Raw genomic sequence first — 22,385 nt, 5'->3', positions numbered from 1 at the left:
GAAGCAAGATGTTAACGAAGAAGAACGAGAAAGTTGATAATAAAAGGTTCCCACCGATCCATCAGCACTCGAGTGTCATCGTTGGCGAGAATGATCCGTTTAAAGAATCGGCAGGGATAAAGAGGTAAGAGAACATGTGAAATAAAAATATCAAATGTAATAGTCTTTTAAGAAATAAACATTTATTTCCTTTTAACAAATCAACAGCGTAGAGACTAGCACCTAGAGACTAGTCCGACGTTTTTTCATCCGGTCTAAGTAACTAAAGGCCGCGAGGAATATTCCATACGAGGGGAACTTCCAAATCCGTTGCGAAATCAGTTTTGTTTATCGTTGCAGAAAGCTTCCCGTGTGTTTTTTCTCTGATTTCTTTTTTAAATAGAGCGAACTTATACCCTGTCACCCTTTTATGTAGATACAAAAGTGGTTCGGTATCAGAGAACGCGTACGCTAAAATTAAGTACTCCGCAATATGCGATGCATTTATAAGGAAGTATAAAAATCGCAGGGTCCCCAAGAGCCATGAGGTAATTGTCAAAAAGTTAAAGGTCCAGGAGTCTATTGAAAATCTAAGCTATAATTATGACGTTAATAAAATTAATATTAATCGCTATGGGCGATGCGAAAACAATATACAAGAAAGATAGTAATTTCTGCAATATGCAACAGAAGTATTCGAAATGGTCGATGACAAGGTTCCACTATTGGAGGTGCGATCCCATTTTGTTACTGCATTCTCTCTTTCTCTCTCTCTCTCTCTCTCTCTCTCTCTCTCTCTCTCTCTCTTCTCGATTCGTATTTTGAACAAATCAAAATAAGTCACCGACTATCGAAAGACTCTGGCTGACAAAAGTTCCCCTCGAAACTAGCAAGAGCTCGACGCTTCCGCTTTCCGCCTGCCGCGCCGAGCGATGGCTATAATTGCATTATTAGTTATTAGTAGTAGAACTAGTATAGTCACATACTAGCGATAGTAACAAGTGTAACAATAATAACTATAGTACCGAATGGTCTAAATGGTCGCGCTCCGCCTCTCACTTTCTTTTTCTCTTTTCTCTTTTTCCGTCCGCGAAATAATACTAGACGTTAACAAAAATAGTGAGGATGAGGATGCTGTTGAGGATGACAACGATGAGGATGCCGACAATTTGCTAGCGTATCTTCTCTAAGAAAAACCGTATGTACATATGCTGCTGGCGGCTTTTCGCTAAATATATTGACCAAGCGGTGCCGTGGCCGCGCGATATTAACAATGTATTGTAACAGTGTGTATTACCATACACCAGGCACCGTTTACTCACGAGTATCCGCTTGCCGGAAAGTTTTGTTCTTTTAAGGCCATACTCGAAGGGAGAGCGGCGCGCCTATATACCGCATCTCTCTCGTCCGGTTCTACACGAATCGCACATCGTCGACCGAACGTCGTGCAACCGTTCGCTTGAAAGGAGGTTCTCCTAAATTCAGCTGGGGATGCGTCGCTACGGGATGTTGTCTACGTACACCGCGACGTGCTGCGTTGCACGCATGCGTGCGTATACACGCGTCAGAACCGCGATAACGGGACCGCTAACGATATAACGCACCTAATGTTGGACTAGCGTCGTCCGCGAAGCTGCGGCCAGACTAGCGACTTAGCGAATAAAAGCCGTAACTTCAATCAAATAACTAAAAATGCATAATTTTTTATCATGACAAAATCGTCCTTTGTCTTTGTATTTCCAAAAATGTATGATAGGGGAGACCGGGGCTAAAACGTCTACGGGGTAAATCCGTCTAATCAAATATCTCGGAACCTGTATATTGTGCGAACTCGCTATTAACATTGTAAACGCTGCTTATGGTACCCATGTGACCAACGGAGTTTCGGCAGGTGACCTGCCGTGTTATAATTTTTACGAGGGCAAACGTGTTTTCGTGGTGAAAAGTAAAATTTTCTGCGCGTGGAAATTTTGTAATATCTGCAATAATATTTGCTCTCCAAATCTCGAGGTACGTGATTATAAATGCATGCTGATTATAAAGAGTAATGCATGCTGAACACGAATCCAGTGTAGATGTCTAATATTTCATGGGCGATCAAACCTGAAACTGATTTATCCCGGGGAGTAGACAGTTTAACCCCGGCATTTTTGAGATTTCAATTTTTCCACCGTTTTTGTTTTTGCTCTATACCGGTTAAACAAAGCGACGTAGACAAAAATTTCCTATATAAATTTTGTAGCTAAAGGTTCACTCTTTACAGTGGTATACCACATTTAACTACAATTATTTATTTTGTTGTTAAAAATCGGCACCGAAAAAAAACAGACGGTTTAGCCCCGGTCTTCCTTACATCTAAATCGGTATCTATCTATAATTGACAATTTGATCAGTGCAATAAGCGTTTTTAAAAAACGCTCTCTGATCGTTAAGAAAAATAATAATATTTCCTATCAAGCGACGATGGAGATCAAAGTTAAACTTTCTCTATAGAAAATTATGTCGTAAAATAATTCGGAGATAATGTAAGTTAATCATATTATCGAAAATTAGACATTATTACCGGAAATAACATTGTTAAGCGTAAGTTGTTCGTATTATTCTACTGGCAGGATTGTTTTCAAAATTTAGCAAATTGCGGCAGCAACTTAAGTTTTTAACTCGACTCCGCACGTATAACTTTCTACTAAGTCGATTAGTCTGATCGTAGTCTAATCACGAAGTATACACCAGCGATGATCGCCGGAATCATCGAATCCACCCCCGAGAGAAGGGTACTCGTGGTAAAATCTTGGGACAAGCTGGCGGGGCGCGTTTCGCGACGCCGCCGCACAACAAGACTTTTTAATCGATAGCACCGACAAGTTTTTATTTTTTGCGCCAATGACGACGACGACGGCAGCAAATCGTACAAATCGTCGGCGTTCAAGCACTTCTACAGTTCCTTAAGGCCACAATTCCAAGACGTCTTAAAGACGGATTTAGAAATAAGCCCTTGCTCTTGACAAGCGCCTTCACCCTCACGTTCACGCGGCGTGCAGAAAAAAATAACAGTGATTCATCAAATTTTAACGTCGTATACGTGTCGTTCCTCGTGCTTCCTTCCGAATCGGCGAGCAATCTCGCGAATACCGAAAACTCGAATAGAGGATCATTCACTTTGAAGAGATTCGCCACTTTGTCGCATTACTGCATGGAGAAACTCATCATTAACTCTTTGTAGAAGAATATCTTTCCTTTTCTTATCTCTTTCGTAATTTATCTAATTTATTAGATAATCATCTAATAAATTTTTATCAAAGTTATTTTATTAGCACGAAATTCCTGCGTTTTCCTAGATATTTCTTCTCGTACAAAATTCAATTTAAAATCGCAATCTCTCTCTTTCTCTCCCTTTCTCTGCACTATCATTTCTCTCGGGATTTGTTCATCGCAACGTCTTGTTGCGCACATTTGCGAGGCGTATCAACAAGATTCAGGCCGAGATTCAGATTCGTGAGATGCCTCCTGCAAAAGGCGGCTCATCAAGAGCAGGTCTTCTCAAACGGGAGCGCTCGGTCGTCGCAGGAGCGAGGTGAGCAACGAGTGTCTCGGTGGTCGCCGAAAGGGTCGACGCTGTCGACGCTCGACGTCCGCGAAGTCGGACGATCGCTCCTCGGCGACGGTCCCCAAGGGTCAAGCCTTCTCCTCCTCCTCGTCATCCACGTCTTCCGACGAATCCGACGTGGAGGAGGTGAGCAGGGCGGTCGACAGGCTCGGCATATGGGGTAAGCAGGCGAGGGAGTTAAGGCGTGCTCTCTGAACATTCCAGCAGTCCGGCAAGGAGTGGGACCCGTCGTCCACTGCCCTGTCCCCCGAGCGAGCTCGGTCGGCGAAGCCGAGCTCCATCATTGACACCCTCCTCGCGGGCACCCTCCTCGGGTTGCCTGGAAGAGAAAAGAGGCCAACGTTTCGTTTATTCGAGAAAATCGCGAGCCTTGGCCGATTATTATCGGTATCCCTTAACTACTGAAATGTATCTTGAACTCCGATAAAAAATGTTCTTATTGTTCACAAATAATGTTCTCTTTCCACCTATGACCGATGTCTTAGATTAGAAAATAGTTTGTTTGAAAAATTTTAATACACATACATGCGACATTTGATAAGTAAAATGGGATAATAAAATTGATACATGTCAGGAACTTAATATCTCGAAACCAAGTAGACATTAAGTACATTTATTAAAGGACACCGGTTTCCCCGCCGCGGCGTTATCGCAAATATCGCAGCGAATACCAATGCCTGAATGATAAAAGGATAAGAAGTAAAAAGCGATTAGTACAACAGTAAATAAAAAAGTGAAAAATTAAATAACACGACATGACATTGATAAACAAAATAAATTGGTATGGATTTGTAACAAAGGTATTAGATTGTCTTAGAACAGAGATTGTACATTTACGCATGCAATCCGTTCTCGAAACAATATTTCTATAACGAAACAACGGTTAGCATGTTGCGGGCACTCGCGTGTCGATGCTCATTTTGCAATTGCTCGCAAAAATAGCCACGGACGTGCAACGCAACGCGAGTGACGTCCGTCACAACGCATTAAAAAATAGCGTATGTCAGTGTTTCTCAACGTTTTGCGTCTTTCGCGCGTCACTTTAAACATTTCTCACTTAAACTCACTAATTTATTAGTCATTATATGTCATCGACGTCTGAGATATTGTTTGAAAACTTCGAAACGTGCGATTTTTTTTTATACATTGGCGATATAAATCTTGGTAAATATTTGAGAGTACTTCCTCTGCGCATTAGAAAGTTTGAAAGGGGTTGTAGAATGGAAACAACAATCTGCCTCGGTATGCACAGAAAAGAGAGAAAGGGAAGGGGGAGAGAAAAGGAACAAAAAATAAAAATGAACCTCACGTACCCTCCTTCCGCTTTGCGTCACGTACCCTTGGTTTTCGCCGGGGAATCCACTTTCGCAGGGGTGTACTCGTCCGTCTCGTCCGCCTCGTCGACGGTCTCCTGGCAATCGATACTGTCGGGCGTGCACACGCTCTCGCGTCGAAATAGGCCAATCACGGATTGGACTTTCGGCTGTTCGATCCCACCTGAAAAGCGGAAAGACACAACACGGGTGTGTAAAAGTACCGCCGGGAATAAATATAGGCAGTGAGCGATTCTCTCCTGCACGAGCTGAAAGTTTTCAGAGTTAATCTTCTTAAAGGTAAACTGATGACTTTACGCTTGTCGTAACGGTCTATCAGTTTTCATACTCGTTACTCTTTTGTGAGAAAAAAATCGACGAAACTTTAACAGTAGATTAATATTTAACAGCTAAACTGATTTATCGCCGTTTTTTCCTCTCTCTTTTTTTTCTCTTTACCTAAGAAAGTGGCGGAGGGCGAGCTGTAGGCGAGGTATTCTTTATTGGAGCACCAGGCTGGAAATTCGTGCTGCTTGATCGGATGACCCGACTCGTAATCGTCCTCACGTTTCCACGGTAACATAGTTTCCGTGGCCGTAGGGGTGGTTACTCTGTAGCTACCTTCCGCGCCTAGGTCAAACACCGCAAAACAATAGTAACAGGAGTACAAAATGGAAATTGAAATCGCTATGATTTCGGCGGATTCGCAATTTTGAATTTTCGGTGCCGGTAGACACGAAAAATCCGTGTCCACCGAAATTATATCGATTCCAAACCCTGGCGAAACAAACGAAAAAAAAATAAATGATCAGCAATATGAAAAAGGTGCAAAGAGAGAAACATGGTTCACTGTTATAGTACACAAGATCAGCGACTGCTTTCGATAAATGCTGAACAATATAAAAAAAATACGCTGAAAGAAAAGAAACGATTCACGCAAAGCCAACGCTCGAGATCTTTCTCTTTTCTAAAAAACGTACCGTCGCGTCCTATTTTCAAGTCTCCTTCGTCCGTATTTATTGTATCCATCGACGTAGTAGCGGTGGTAGCGTGTTGATTGTCCGCGTTTACATTCGGCGAATCTTTCGTTTAAAGATTTTAAACTTTATTAATCATGACTCTTTTTTAAGAAGATAATTAAGTAACTATATTGTACACAAATTGTGAAAAATGTAATCTTTGCTATAGAAAAAAAAAACGAGATATCCTGATCGTTTCCTCATCGCCGCCTCATTCGATATATTTCGTCGATATATTTTTACCTTCAATCTCATTTTTCAGTTAAATTCGATTTAGTAAGTTGAAGAAAAGTCTTCTTACCAGATGTTCGTGCGGTGAACGTGATCGCCGAATCCCAATCCTCTTTGCTCGAGGGCTTCGAGGTTTCTCCGTCTTCCAACTCGTACAGCACGCCATTGATGTAATCTGTGCACGATAATTCATGAAAAAAAGGGGGAAAAAATTACGAAACCTTGAGGTACAATTAATTATCCGCGACGTTTTGCACGTACCTTGCGTAAATAATTTTGTCGAGCCGTTCTGCTGTTGAAATTCTGGGAAACTAACGTGATTTTGTTTGCCGTCCTATAGAATCGAAATCGATAAATAGTAAAAATCGAATAAAAAGTAAAAGACGTTGAAATTAAATACGACAAACGATCGTGGATCGATTTCTTACTTTGAGCAACTTTTTGCTGCGTTTGTGGCGATGCTTCTCCCCCACCATTCGTCGAATATTCATATGCATTTTGTAATTGACTTGTGTCGAGAGATCGCGATCGTTCACCGCGTGTCGGCTGTAGCTCAAACGTCGATGCTGCATGGATTAACATAATGTTTGTACAAAATTCTTAGACGCGATACGACTTTAAAATACGATAAAATATTTTGCTACTAACATGTTTTATAGACGAGCTCTGATAAATTTCCAGAGCAGCAAATGAATAATAAAATTAAAAAGATGTCAAGATATTTCAGTAAATATTAGAGAATTGCAAACAATTACATTTCCGCCTGAGCTAAATTGACTTAAAAAATTGTTAAAGACATGGCTAAAAAATTTGACAGTAGAAAAGGGATTACCACTTCATTACACGTAATATATTATATTATGTGATAGATCATATATCACGAGCAGATTTGGAGTGGATTTGAAGAAAATCTAGACTCGACCGTAATCTCTTACCCTTTTGTACGGTTTACAAAGCTCTTCGGCGAGCAGATGGTGAATTCTCGCGTCCGTCAGGTCTTTTTTGGAAGGATTGTACTCCAGTTCCTGCAGATCGATATTCCATCCCGATTCGAGCTGGCTGCAGCTGGGACTGGAGAGAGGAAAAGAATACGATTAGAGACTGCGCTTTTATTTTTATCAACGACAATTGTCAGAGGAGGCGTACAACGGCGAATTCCGCACCTTCCATTGAACTGTCCGGTATTGCTGTAATTACGGAATATCGCCGACATACTTTCGGTGCCGCTAATGTTGCCGATAGTGGAGGCGTTCCTTCTTATGTAATCCAGCGCATCCTTCATCGCCAGCTTTGAGTAAGTTTCCAGAATCTTCGGCTCGGCGCCGCAATAATCTCTCACGAGATAAGGTCGAATGAATTTATTGTCGAATCGCTTGAATCTACAGCAAACCAAGTTTTCAGATAATACTTTTATCGGGAGGATAAAAGAGAGAGAGAGAGGGAAAAATGCAGAAAAAATATTCCGGCAACAAACGAGAAAAAATACAGAAAAAATATTCTGGCAAACAAATAATCCATCTGTATCATATTTGAGAGAAATACTTTTCATCTTAATAAAAATTGTACTTCTATTTAGACACATGAAAGACATAGACCCTTTAAATGCGCAATTTTTCGCATTCTGAGTATTTTTTAAAATAAATATTCTTCTTTATTAATTTGAATTCTTTTAACTCTTGAATCTTTTTTTACTCTTTTTTAACAACCAATGAAGTATTATATGTAATCAGCAGAGAAAAGCCTTTATATATAAAGGCCTTCGTACTATATATATAGTGCGAAGCCGCGCGTTTTCAGTTCAAACATCGTACAAGGGAGAGTACACGGCGCATCGAAAAGTCGTGCATATATGTAAAGGTGCGCACTTAAGGGTAAATCTAATCTCGCTTCTGTTTATTATTTTACGCTAATAACTCATAGATTCTGGTTTGATTGCTCGCAAACATGGCCAAGTTGAGTAAACACAAAGTTACGACTAAGCGTCTTACTTATCCCGGACGTGGTGGTTGCCGTGTTTCCCCACAATGTCCTCGATACCCGCCATCGTATGATCCATTATCTAAGAATTGAGAGACAGACGTTATTTACCTTTCAATTCGATGCAGGCGTCACGACGAATCCGCCGGGATTTAAGCTATACGTATATACACGGGCAAACGCAGACGCAGGCAGAAATGATGTATCAAAGTCCCGGGGTAAAAATTGCCGCTATATAAGTACACATTCTGTAATGCGACTCGACAATGACTAACGTTATCCTATTTTACAATTCGACCCTATTCTTCATATCGGTCGTATAGCTCTGTCATTCCCGTTATAAAGATGAGTTATATGCCGTAACCGGGATTCGAGGTAATAGGTCGCCGTTCCGTTATCCTCACAGTTTGGCGATAACGATCGAACGATCTTGTCGAATTTTTGACAATCTACGTCGATTTGTTTTCCCGACAATGACAACGAATTACAGCGACAGCAAACGACAACCGAAATAAATTTCGTCGTGTAACGTACCCTCTCGTGGATCCTCTCGTTCATCGTCGGCTTCCTCTTCTCGGCCCTTTTGACATTGAGAATTTTGACGAGGGGCTTGATGGTGATCCCCTGAAAATAAGAGCGCGTTACACATGGGCGTCATCGCGAGCCGGACGCGCCCGCTCCCGACGCGGATTTTATCGGTCGGCGTCGAGCGAAGAGAGAGAGAGAGAGAAGCAACGCGCGGCTGATAAAACGCGTTTGACGCAAAAGTGTATGCTCACGTATGTGCCGACATAGAGATATTAGGTTTCCGATCGATCGCGCAACACAAAGCACACGTGCAAAGCCGAGCTGTTTTTTTTTTTTGCGGCTAGCATCTTTGTATCACCGCTCATTAATTGATTAAACGGATCATCCGTCCGTTTAATGGCGATCACTTTCCTCTTTCTCGCCGTTCTCTCCGTTCCGATGAAATAGTCCTCTCTCTCTCGGAACGCGTGCCACCTTTGGCCGTGTCTCAAAATACGCGCGAGTCATCGATTCCGTGAAAAAGACGCCGCTGACTGGGTCGGCCCGGTTTACTAATGCACAAGATCTGCAATCTTGCACTCCTTGAAAGAACACGCGCAAACACCCGTCGTTATGCAACGCTCACGTGAGTGTTATTCGTTTTCGCACGAAACTCGTCATGGATCGATCGCGATCATGCATGTCATGCGATCCTACCTGGATGAACACGGTGAAGTAGATAACAGCGATAGTGGTGGTGACGAACATGGGCTGCAGGGGCACGTGTTTGGGATCTATCAGAAGCACCAGGGCGAACGCCACGGCGCCGCGTAAACCACCGTAGGACATGACGAATTTCTCAACCTTGTCCAATTTGTGCAGCCGGAACTGGTTCGCCAGTGCTGACAGCACTATCACGCCTGAAACACGAGCGTGATTACGGATGTAATATCACCTTTAAAAACGCGTAGCATTGTTTGATATAGCCTACAGCACACGCTAAAGTTGAAAAGAATTTTCTAAGAGTCTGTATTTCCGATATCGTATTGTCATGTATTTATTCTTTTTGATTTTATTATTTTTATAGTTTAGACTGTTTAGAGAGAGAGAGCGTTATATCTTCGGTTTTATAAAAGTCTATTACAATATCTATTACAATCCCGATCGATTTATTTAATTACGAGCGATCGTCAATTGCCTATTACAAAGACGTGAAACGTTGAGTGTACCGATGTAATACTTCTAATAGAATGCGTGGCATCTCAGGCTTTGCCCTTATCTTTCCACACTTTCCACACGGTCAAGTGACAAATTGTCCGGTTAGAACAAGAAGCCATATAAGCGAAGCGCGTCGCTCACGCGTGACGCAAGATACTCGTGTAAGTAGGAGTCAATTGTCTTAAGTCCCATTATGATTTCATCGTTTAACCATATCGTTTTACACGCCATTCCGACTCGCCGCGATAGCCGGGGTTCGAAGCGACGCCCTTAACGCCCGGCCTGTCCAGCTGGCCCGGTCAAGGCCCGCGCGATCGTGTAAGAATTCTTTGACACGATTTCGCTATTGTCACGCTACTTTTTCTCGTTTCCCTCTTATTGCAATATTCCTCGGAAACTTTTTCCACGCCAACAGTTGTGCGTGCCAATTTTCTTTTTATTAGCCGATTCGGAAAATTACATGATTTGTACTTTTTACAAGTCGAGTCTAAAAACACGCACGTAGAATTGTACCGTAAAAATGTTTAGGAGCTTTAGAAACTATCGTTGCAAATATATGCAACTCTCATTAAAGAACAAATTGCAAGAACAGAGTAATCCCTCGTATATCGCGTAACAGCTATTCAAAGGTGGGTATAGGCCAAATGTAGGTAGGAAGAATTCTTCCCTCTGACCCCACTCCCCCCTCAATCGAATAAAATTAGAAAATCTGGCTTTTACTTACCCAGAACCCGATAGACGGAGCAGAAGACTATCGTCATGACGACGAACCACGTGTTCCAGTTGTGTGCATTGTTCACCGTGGCGACACCGAGGAACATGAATATGATGGTCTCCGAGCTACTCGACAGCATCTTCATCGTGTACTTGACGGTCGTGTGAGACTTGTGCGATATATTGGCCTCAACGTAATTCTTCATGGTAATGCCGCAGAAGGTTATTCTGGAATAAAGGGATCGCGAATTACGGGAACGAGCGGCTCGGCAAATCCGCGTTGTTTCGACAAAGTTGAACCTCGCGAGCCGAGAATCTTGTCTGTAAACGCGAGTAATTATAACGGACGTAACTACCGGGAATTAAGCTATATACTGTTTAGAACTCTATTTCGGCATTGATCCAGCTAATATTTCCTTCGCGATAGTTTCTTGGCGTTTATTTCAGTTCCTTATAATTTCTGCAGAGTCGTGCCAAGGATCAATGCAACAAGTTGTTGTAACTTATTCTTGTAATTGATACCGCCATTTATCGATAGGTACTTATTTAATATTCAAGATTATAATAGTTCCGATATAGTGTTCGTTACGTTCGCAACAGAGAGACGAATTTGATCTCGCGATTGAGCGATTATATCTGTTGAAACGTATTATTGGAACGCGACGCGAAACTGGAAGATGCCAACGCGACATGTCGAAAAAGCCGATGATTAACTTACGCCAATATGCCGGACATGTGGAAGATCTCCGCGCTGAGGTATGCCAAATACGCCATCACGAATATGAAGATCGGCTCTATCACGCGCACCTGATGAGTAAACCTGGTCACGAAGCCAGTGATGAAGCCCCAAACTACACCTATGACCGTGCCACCGATCGCCACCACGAAAAACGAGGCTAGGCCAGTTAGCACGTCCGTGTAGATGATCCTGGAAGGGCCCATCTCGCTGTACGCCTCGAACATGTGATAGAGCACCTGCGTATTTGTATTAAATGGCCTTTTACTTCAGTCGTCGCAGTAACCCCTGACACTTTCCTTCCTTCGCCTCGCCTCGCCTTGCAACGGCACGAAACTAATAGGCAGCGGATCGTTAACGGCTGGCTCAACCTTCCTCGCATTACCATTCTTAGCTAGCACGACCCAATTTTTCCGGCAAAGCGGAACACTTTTTTCGGACGACTAACGCGGTCGACTAAACGACATTGCAAATATAATACTAGAAACTGTAGATACGGCACAGAGGTATACCGATCTATTTGTAGGAGCATTCAGTCTCGCTACGTAACAGATAAAATTGGAACGGAATGAATGAATTTCTTAAGAAACCGTCGTATTTTGCGACGCTACATTCTTCTCGCTTAAACGACACACAGACTTTTTTTTTAGAGTTAATTGTGCATGAATGATGTCGAGGCGCCAGTGTTGGCGACACGTTTATTAAAATCGTCGCGACGACCATGTTTATAAAAACGCGTTTACATAATATCGTTTTGTTTTATTCAAGCGGAACATTACAGATCACAGACATAAAGTGCGCCAGCGAATACGATATTAACTTTTAAGCGAGGCGAAGGTATTTGGTACCTACTTGACTCGCGCTTATGTACAACGTGATCAATGTTATATCGATCGGTCGCCCGACGAGTGCTTGTCATTTGGGGCGGTGTCAAGCTTTGCTATATTCTATCTCCGTTTATTTATCAGACATTTTAAAATGTGATGTGCGAGGATATTAATCTACGTCAACTTCAGGGTCAATGTGGGAGAATGTGAAAAGAGCAAGAATTCGATATCATAGATAAATAAATTGCATGGTAGTTATTGTCATCTTTCTTTGGCATATTGTTGATTATATTGTTGATTGATATTCCGCGATCATTTATGTAAAAGATAACATAATTGAGAAAATTAATTCTGAAAAAAATGTAAGTCTGTTTTTTAAAAAATCAAGAAAAAACAAAACTTAACATCAAATCAATCACATATCATTGGCCGCATTCAGGAAACACAACTGTTGAGTGAGCGGTCAGTGATTCTTTAATATGATTGGTTCTTACCTTTGGTTCTTCTCCGGATCTAAGTGTAAGAATCATAATGAGCGCTCACTCAACAGTTGTGTTGCCTGAACGCGGCCATAGCTTTAAAAAGAATTGACTCCGCATTCAACAACATTTTAATTTCTCTTTAGCTCGCGAATCCTTCTTCTAATAACGATTTTTACATTAGGCTTTATTACCTGATAACTTTTCACTTTCCTTGAATTTTGATTCTGAGCGAGCCTCTCTTTGTCATAGTTTACTTTCAAACCTGTTTTTATCTTTAGTCTATTTATTTATTTGGACCTTAACTCTTTAAAAAATTCTAATATTCTCATCAAAGAGATACTTATAATTTTCTATTACGATTATTTAAACTCATTTGATGTGTTTTTATGCATTTGTTACGATTATTTCGAAAAAGAAGATATATTCGTGTACTCCGTTTTTTTCTCCTTATGCCTATTTATCATATGTGTGCGGAAATCTCATATTCGCAGACCGAACGACTGATCAGCTTTAATCTTTGTCTAAATGTCAAAGACCTTCATTTTGCAACAAAAAGACAAAGATTTCTACGTGCGTAGCGTAGTACTACCTGCGCAACAAAGTCCTTGACGTGCAGGATCACGTAATAAATAATGTAATACTCACGACAGTGACCGCGTCGTTCAATAAACTCTCTCCGAACACGACGATGTAGAGTATCTCGTTGACGTGGATCTCCTCGAAGACGGCCAGTACGGCCACGGGATCAACAGCGCTGATTAACGCCGAGAAGAGAAGCATATCGAGGATAGGCGTCTCGTAACCGAACATACCGCTTTTTCCCAACAGCCATAACGACACACCTAAAGTACAAATTGCGTTTTAATCGTGCACGTCCAATATCTGATATCGTAACATTTCCCGCGTCCGTAATCTTAATTATCACGAATATCGCGTCGCGTTAATCCGCTTTAAATATATCTGAATAAATTGTCAATTTATCGGGATTATTATTATCCCATCGATCCGCAAAGTCATTGAACGTTAAATCACGATAAGAGAGAGGGAGAGAGAGAGAGAAAGAGAGATTAACGTCGCCAAAGATAGAAATTTGCATTATCGAATACCGACGCCCCGCCCACGTGTTATATTCATACCTATCAAGTACTCGCAATATTCCTCTCTTTTGGGAGGAACCCTCTTGGTATTAAGCGCTCTCCGTAGGTTTTCGACAATAAAATATAGTTTTTAATCTACTCCGATCATAATTAATTAATTAATAATCGTAATTTCATGTTATCGATCGTTGTTGTATTTACCGTGTTGTTTTTTATTTGGAACTTACGCGCGGCACGATTCTAGAGAAGCAAGGAGTTTTTATGTCCGTCGCGAGTTCTTACAGATTAATTCAGTTAATCGGATATCTCGTTGGATTTTATCCCGATAATTACTGCAAACATCATTAGAAATAATTAAATTTTTATGTAACGTTATCGCGCGGACGCTTCTCACACTTTTATTTTATCTCCCGTCGTCTTCGAAAAGTCGTCGCGATTTATTCGCAAAAACATTTGCGTCTCTTGAAGAACTTTAGATCTGCGTACTTTTCCACGTGTTCGTTTCTGCAGTATTTATTAAAATTTTATCAAATTACGATTTTGATATTCGGCAGAATTCTGATGCCGAATGAAAATTGTAAATAATTACAGCCGTATTGTTCCACGTTTTCTCTCGAAACGCAATTAAATAAATATTGAAAAATTCGTGTCCAAATTTGAATTGGAATATTAAAAAATTCAATATAAAACAGGTCACAAGAGACAGATGTTAAAGTTCTAGAAAAGAGACAGTATATTTATAACATTCTATTTATTTATATAAGAAGAATATCAGAACGTACTTTTCTACATTTATTCTGTATCTCATAAATGTTTATACATGGCATCTATGAAACATTTTACAGGGCTATTGCCCTTGGCACATGGTCTTGGCACTTCTCGCGATAAGAAGTAACTGTCCGAAAATATGGCACTAATAGTCTTTTTACATAAAGTCAATTCTAATCGATAATCGCGTCTGTCGTTTACTCTCAACGTGTCTATCTTATCCTTATCCCATCATGGTTTCTTAACGTGATTTTATCGAGCATTAAATAACTCAGACTTAAATGTCGCGTCGATCTCTTTTTTCCGCTCTCTCTTTTTTCCTTTTGGTCACAGCGACCATTTCGCTCGAAATCTGTGATTATCGGAATCACAATCGAAATTACGCGTTATCATTGCGATGATAGCGACTATCGTCGCGATGACGACTGCCGCACATGCTCTACATGCTGTCATCATCATCGTCGTCGTCGTCGTCATCGCTTGCCTCGCGCATCGTCCCAACGTCCGCTTCGACGCGTTGCGCTATTTTCGTTCTCAAGCCGCGCGTTTTCTCCGCATTTTTAAGACGAACATCTGCGTTCACGCTAGACCGCGAGCAGACCGTGAGCAAAAGTGAAGAATGGAAATTTCACCATCCGTGGGATGGCCGTGTTTTCTTTATGTATGCTTCTCTTTATACATATGTATAACGCACACACCCAACTTGCTCAAAGTCTTATTAGACTTTCAGATTTTTAATTAATCTTTTTAGGGATTGTTCTTATCCACGTGCACTAGAATTGTTTAATAGATTGCTATTAAATTTGATTTATCCGGAAGTCTACTTTTCCCCCTTGCGGCAACTTATTTGTTTCGGAAGTTTTAAAATTTAAAAATAAAAAAAATATATTATAGTTAAAAATATAGTTTTACAGTTAAAAATATAGAAATTATGGAAAAAATTATATTTAGAGTTTGTAAAATGAAAGGGATTGCTACGCGAATAAATAATCTGAAAGTTCGATGTCTTGTACAGCTTCACTTTTTGATACGGTGCCATGCCCAACAGATGTTAGCAGTTTATGTGCAGCTGTAGTAAGCATATTAAGAGGAATCTTTTAGACTTTAGACTTATTTATCTCTTTAAATAATACTGTCTTAAAAAAAAAAAATGTTTTCCAATTATTACTAAAGACGAGATACTTGAAATTTTATCTTAAATCGCAATAATGATAGTAATATCACAATTCAAGTTATTTCCTGATTTTTTTCTGACGCAGATCGTCATAACGTTACGACCACATTTGCCTTCGTAACATTTTATGCTTGGAATCATTCTGAGAGTCCTAGCGCCCAGTGCCTCCTGGGAGCCCGTGGGTGGATAAACATATTCGCGTTTCTAGTTTCTACATATGCAAAATCGGTTTGCGTGGGCAAGACGGGGATAAAGCCCGAGTCGGGACGACGAGGGAAAAAGAAATAATATTTCCGAGTCGAAAATTTTGTCCGACGCCGCGTCCGGTCGACCGCGCCAGGCGCGGGTATTGTCGCGTCACGTTGTCGCTGCACTTTACCAACCTATCGACATCGTATTAAATATAGTCCCAAGGACGGCGAACAGGAGTATCGTCCAGAGATGGTCGAAGAACAGCCGATTGGGCATGAAGTAGCCGGCGTCCAGGATGATGGGCGGCAGCATGTACAAGAAGAACGTGTCGGGCGTCAGCGGCGATATGTGGACGCTGCTCGCCTGGAACAACAGCAGGCCGACGATCACGCCGACGGCGATCAGCAAGCAGGACTCCGGGAAGATTTTGTTGAGCTTCGGCGTCATGTGGAAGCCTGGACCCCGATCACGGGTATTAAATCATTAATCGTCGTCAGCTTCAACGAATCGAGAGGAGAGACCGAGACCGTTCTAATCTCTATAATTCTGACCAGGGGGGGGGGGTTCAGATCCCAAGTCGCAGAGAGACGTGAGAACGATTCGCGCGATCTGCAGCGTCGAAAATCAGAATCACCGAAATTACATCGGCCTCGATCCGGGGAGTTAACCATGACGGAACACGCGGCGTGCTGCGCCAGCGAAGATTCCAACGGAGCGGTGCAACGGCAGGTGCAACGTGTCGCGTGTGCCCCGCATTTCTTCACGCTCGGCACGTGGTGGCCCCCCCTCCCCCCGCTTGCTCGCGGAGGCGGAGGGTTCCGTCGGCGCGTGTCGTGCTATATCGCGTACGACGTATCCGTTCCAGAACGTGGATATTCGGTGCATCTTGCACGACAGCATTCTCCGTGGAATCTTCGCCTCGATTGCGGGTAAGGGCCAAAGCACATAACATGACGACCACAGCGTAGCGATATACGACGGTCGTAGTCCCCGACCTGACAGATCAGGATATATACGCCAAAACTTGTGCCTTACGTCCACTTTCTAAATCTGAATCAGTGAATAGTACTGTGAATCAGTGAATAGTCACTGATATCAGTGTAAAGTGTGCCACTGATTCATGAAAAGTTCACTGATTTAGATTTAGAGAGCACGACTACGACTGTCATAATGTGCTTTGGCCCTTTCGTAATGCGACGAATGAGCCGCATTGAACGTGGGTACGAGCAACGATGTGGCTTATCGTCGACTTGAAAAACGGAATTCGTGACATTATTTAAAAAATTCAGTTGTTTTATTTACTTACAGCAAAATTTTTTATAGTTCTATACAAAGCGCAAAAGTTTATGCCCTGCCGAGATATTCGCGCGACTGGTGCGCGAACTTTATAGAGGCAGGTGTATTTTATTCTTGCCCGTTTCTTTCGCTCTCGTGACTTTTACTACCGCTCCGTCAAACGAACAGAAATACCAGCGGCACAGTTTTTTTTTTTCATCACCTACCACGTCTCGCCGCGTGCTTGCGTATCCACGCGTGCGTGCAATGCGAGTGAAATTGCACGGAGAGAGAAAATAGAAAAGGTTAGGCGTTCATCGGGTTTCGATCATTTATATTGCTTGAACGGGTATCCGCGGTAAATGGGACGCCCATGTTCGAGTTCATTTGGCGCTTATCGTACGCCGCGCGCACAAAAATGAGTCCCTACGTGCATCGTAAGATACCGCACTCTCTTGAGTCTTCGAGTGCTGCAGCATCTTCATGCATCTCGAAATGCAAAATCGTCGACTTTCTGCCGCGCGGGCAATTTTCAAGAACTTGCACACGAAGGCGTTATACATATTTCGCTGATTTCTACGAAATAATATACGAGTCACAAATTGTTAAGGTACTTTTTACTCGATATTTTCGACACGATAATAGCCTTTTGTCCACATTCCCCTGCGCATTATTCATTCGAAATAAATAATTAAAAATAAATTTCATTGCAACGAAAGAGGGCAACGAGCCTTGCATAACGTAACGAATATTGCAGCGTGCTTTCAAATGACATTTGCCAGGTTTTGTTATGTAAGCAAATGGAAAAATGGGGCGCGCTAATATATTCATCGAAAAGCGTCACTATGAAAATTCATGCAGCCTGATATGCGCTCGGCGGATAATAAAATTGTGACAGATGTTTTCGGTTATGACAATAGACGCAAAGTGTGTTTATACAGCATGACAATTTTCATACAACATGTCTATCGTAATGTTTGAAATTATCATATTACGTACGTGGTATTGTTTGACTGTTTCCAATTTTGTCGCGCATATTATCGCAAATAAACAGTTAATTATACATAGATATATGTCATTAGGGGATATAATCAGAATGTTTATTTTCTAAAAAAAACCTCATTATTTTCCATTGAGAGATGAAACTAAATTTATAACGAGAGAAATGTTGCTTTTATTTGGCTTGTTGAATTTTTGATGCTTTACGTTCCTGCGAAGTAGATAATGAGTCTTCCAAAGGTACGACTCTTAAGTACACCGGCAAATACTCATTTGCTGTATTATCGACGCAAATATCTCGGAAGGAAAAAACATAGCTGCGCGAGATATTAGCTTCTTGGACGAATATCGTTTCATTTAAGAGTACACTTGATTTATTGCAAATGTTTACCGCAAATGTCATATCTGCCTGTCGTTTCCTACAATGCGTTCGTTCTTAAACGCTGAAAAGTCTGTTGTTTACATTAAGCGATATGTTCCAGAGAGGCCAATACTTCACGCCTACGCGCATTCTCTCCCGAACACAGCACCAAGAGGAGAGAAATAAAGTACGAATAAAATTCGGATCGGCTATCGTCGGCACTTACCGATTTTCGCGATGCTGGCGAACAAGATCCAAATCCCAATGAGGAAGGGCGTCTCGACGCGCGTGAACTCGACGCTGACAATGTGGTACTCCGGTTTCGGCGACTGTTGGTCGCCGGTCACGGCGGTGTCGTCGCCGGAGCGCGGCGAGGCGAGCTGCGATTCCTTAGGGAAACGTTGCTCGGCATCGTCGCCGCTGGCCGACGAGAGGCTGCGCAGGGTGGCGTCGTTCGGCAGGGCCGAGCGGACCACCGGGCCCATGGGCCCGAAGTTCATGCCCGGGTAAGCGCGGTGAGGATCGCCGAGGAAGTCGTCGGTGTTGTCGATCTGCGGCCCGTGCGACGACGCGGGATGCTTCTCCGCCGGGATGATCCGCTCCGCGGATCCGACCTCGTGGAAGGGCGCGAGATCGGCGCGGCCGCATCCCGGACAGCCGAGGAGGACGACGGCGACGAGGAGGAGGTGCGCGGGGATGATCATCGGGGCGAGACGCGGGCCCATGGCGCGGGGCGACGACGACGACGTCGACGACGGTGCTTCTGCCGTGGACGATCCGCGCCGTCGTCCGCGCTCGTCCGTCGCCGGTGAGTCACTACTTCCACTCGTTGTACCATCAGAAGGGAACCGCCACGACGATGAGCACGCTTGCACGTGCTGCGGGGGCTCCCCGCGATTGACTCCCCTATAATCCCCGTATAGCAGCGACAGGGACGGTTTACCCGACGAGGCCTCTGCTACCCTCCTCGAATGCGATCACATACACCATCGACTCTACCCCTCGCGGCTCTCCCGCGCGATAACGTGGTCGCCCCCTGGGTCACGCTATGCAGCACCCCGATTCGCTCGTACACGACGATAGAACGATTTCTGTCTTCTTCCGTTAAGGAAAATTCGTTTCTTCGCGCGGTTCGCTCGTGCGAAGAGATTTTCTCGGTGATAAATAATTCTCTAATCTTCCTTTCGCGACGTATTCGAGAGTTAAAGCGGCGAAGCTTCAACATTCATCTTGGTAATGACAGCGTACAAGATGTAACATCTTAGGAGGAAAAACAAAGTCAAACTGCTTCGCCGTTGGATTCGCCGACCGGTTCGGCGCGAGGCGATTGGACGCGAATCCGGTTCCGGGCGGTATCGCTTAAACCACAATCCGAAATGAAGGATGACAAGTGTGTCGCGGCCGTAAATCGGCTAAAACGTCAAACCCAATAATTAAGCGTGACTCATACCGCTTCGGCGCCGAGACGTCGCGCGTTATGACAGCTGCTGCTGGCGGTCCATGTCCCTCGAGTAAGATCGCATCGCAAGACGTTGGCCAGATTCGTCACCGTTATAGGAATGCTCGCACTTGATTAGGGAACCGAATAAGATCTCTCAGCTGGCGATCGTATCCTCGGATAGAAACTACGGGCAGCCGTTTTCCGGTTCGGAGCAGGGAATTGGACTCTCTCCCCCCGCGCAAACGGAAAACCTGTGCGTTAACGCTGCACGAAAGAACAACTTTCGACTTTACTTGGCGCGACACGAGGACAAGACGGGACGACGCCGCGACGGGGACGGATGCGTCGCTCGTCGCTCGTCGCTCGCGAATACCGCGACGCTCCTCAAGTCTTTACGGAGTCGCCCGGCGGCGGTGAGCGCGAGGTCTGGTCGCGGCGCGGCCGCGGCGGCCCGTGGACGACGACGTGGTGGAGGGACAGGAAGCGCGACGATGATAACGGGCGCGCCGCATTATAAAATACGGGCGGGCGACTCATCGAAGTGGACGTTACGTCGCACCTTCGCCGGCGTGCCTCTATCGACCGACCGACCGACCGAACGGGACGACGGAACGACAACGGGATACGGCAGCACTGCACGGCCGCGCGCGGTAGTACTGACGCGCACTACCGTCGCCGTCGTCCGACGAGCGCGGTGGCGGCCTAGGCGACGACGCCGATGTAAACCGCAGCCGAGCAACGGGGAAGCGCTGCCGGAAACGCGCGTAGGCGCCGTCGGCACTGCCCTCGTCGTCGGCGACGATAGGGAATGGATGTTACACACGTTAGACCGCGGCGGGCGCGGGCGTCCCCTTTATTCCTCTCTCGTCCTCTCATCCATCTCCGTCATCCCTGAATCCCTCCTCGCCGCCTACCCTCTCGCGTGAGTCTCTCGCTCCCACCACCGCCGGAGCTTTCCAGCCAGCTGATCGTCGATGAAACCCGCGCAAGCGTCGCGACGCCCCGATATACCTAGCTATACCCTCGACCGCGCTGCCAGCGGCGCCGCTGCACGTTTCGTTACGCCGATGCGCCGTGCCCGAGAGAGAGAGGTTCTCCCGCCAGAAATACTCTCGCCCAACGTTATTAACGCGGCTCGTTTGCGGTCAGGCTTTACGGGTCGCGCTGCCGCATGCCGCCCCGAGGGTTCTCGGCGCGGCGTCGTCGAGCTCCGCGCCCGCTCGAGAAAACGCTCGTGCACAGCAGCGAGGCATATTTCGCCGGTAGTGGTTTCCTCGCGCAAACAAGCACCCACGGCTTACCCTTTCGCGCAACCGACGCGCGAAATGCTCCACTTTTCACGGGGCGATGCCGGCGTCTCGACGTCTCGGCGACGGCCGCGCGAAGCCCTGACTGACGATCTTAAACCGGAGGAGACTCGTCGCGTCGCACTCGCCGGGTCTCGGGGAGGCCTTGACCTTGCGCAAGCAGCCGGATACGCCGGCATCGCTCGATGCCGCGCGGATTCGCGCGGCCGGCCCGCCGGATATTTCGGCGTATGCGCGAAAGATCTTTCTGGCGCGCGGGGCGGCGCGGCGGCGACGCTGATGTGTATGTACAGCATATCAATCGTCACCGAGCATTATCGCGGCGACTCGACGTAGACAGCGAAGATCCCGTTTTCCTCCTCTGTATAATCATCGCGACGCGCCGTCCCGACGACGACGAATCGCTGATCGGCGTCGCGCTTCTTGCGCAACACGACCGCGCGGCGGCGGTAATTCGTGCGACGAGCGCGGCGGAAAATGCGGTTAGATAAGGATTTATTGCGGCCTACTTGCACAATAAAAAATTATCAGGACGTCGAGTAGCTTCTGCCTTGACAAATGAACCCCTCGCAAAGCGACGGGCTCCGCTGTTTGCGGAACGATAGAGAGGCGCGCGCGGTCGCTTTACTCTCTCTCGCCACTTTAACTCCCGCGCGCGCGCTTATCTTCCATACGTAGGTACCTCTCGACAATCGCCCTGTGTTTTATCAAGATCTAGGCGGCTTTACGGAAAACCCCCTCGGCGTCGTACGTTGCGCGGTGTGTGGCGAGCGCAAATCCACCCAGACGTAAAAATCGTTGATCTCGAGCGTTGCGTTTGGAGAGTGCCGAGGGCTGCTTTCTCTTCTCTAGTTTCTTCCCATAGCGGCACACGATTAATTAACCGACCCCGTCTTAAAATTCATACACTCGATTGCTCCGCGCGTCGTCGCGTGTCGACGAATCTGCCGCTTCGCTGGATCAATAAAAGGAGTCATTCGACCGGAAAGCCGGGATCTATTTGGTTACGCTTGCTATTTGTATACGCCAGCATACGGGGAATCGCTTGTTTGCACAACGATAAAGCACGATTAGCGCGGCGAAACGATAAGAAACGATCCCGCGCGCTCGTCCTCGTGGAATTTCGTGCGCGCGATGAAGTAGTCCGCGGCGCGGCGCGGC

The 22,385-nt window shown here is 44.8% G+C and overlaps 1 protein-coding gene across 5 annotated transcripts; it reads right to left on the bottom strand.

Moving 5' to 3' along the window:
- Positions 1 to 160: 160 nt before the first annotated feature.
- On the bottom strand, positions 161 to 21,403 carry Nhe2 (Na[+]/H[+] hydrogen exchanger 2). 5 transcript variants are annotated; one of them, XM_071774933.1, is made up of 19 exons: positions 21,219 to 21,403; positions 18,703 to 20,181; positions 16,033 to 16,296; positions 13,256 to 13,452; positions 11,284 to 11,540; positions 10,576 to 10,793; positions 9,351 to 9,553; positions 8,661 to 8,750; positions 8,138 to 8,208; positions 7,313 to 7,528; positions 7,085 to 7,220; positions 6,798 to 6,815; positions 6,578 to 6,715; positions 6,411 to 6,483; positions 6,220 to 6,324; positions 5,880 to 5,981; positions 5,359 to 5,529; positions 4,925 to 5,083; positions 161 to 3,905 (listed from the first exon to the last, which is right to left on the bottom strand). In XM_071774933.1, exons 2-19 carry the CDS (start codon positions 19,199 to 19,201, stop codon positions 3,655 to 3,657), a joined length of 3,168 nt encoding a protein of 1,055 aa, XP_071631034.1. In that variant the 5' UTR covers positions 19,202 to 20,181; positions 21,219 to 21,403; the 3' UTR covers positions 161 to 3,654. The 5 variants fall into 5 exon arrangements, with proteins under 5 accessions (XP_071631034.1, XP_071631035.1, XP_071631037.1 ...); XM_071774934.1 differs by lacking the exon at positions 21,219 to 21,403 and having other exon boundaries at positions 18,703 to 19,834; positions 19,927 to 21,177; XM_071774937.1 differs by lacking the exon at positions 21,219 to 21,403 and having other exon boundaries at positions 3,766 to 3,905; positions 4,900 to 5,083; positions 18,703 to 21,180.
- Between the last annotated feature and the right edge of the window lie 982 nt (positions 21,404 to 22,385).

Source organism: Temnothorax longispinosus, chromosome 4, assembly GCF_030848805.1.
Source record: "Temnothorax longispinosus isolate EJ_2023e chromosome 4, Tlon_JGU_v1, whole genome shotgun sequence".
NCBI classification, from domain to species: domain Eukaryota; kingdom Metazoa; phylum Arthropoda; class Insecta; order Hymenoptera; family Formicidae; genus Temnothorax; species Temnothorax longispinosus.
Note: the sequence above shows the minus strand (reverse complement) of the source record. Positions and strands in the feature narration are given on the sequence as shown.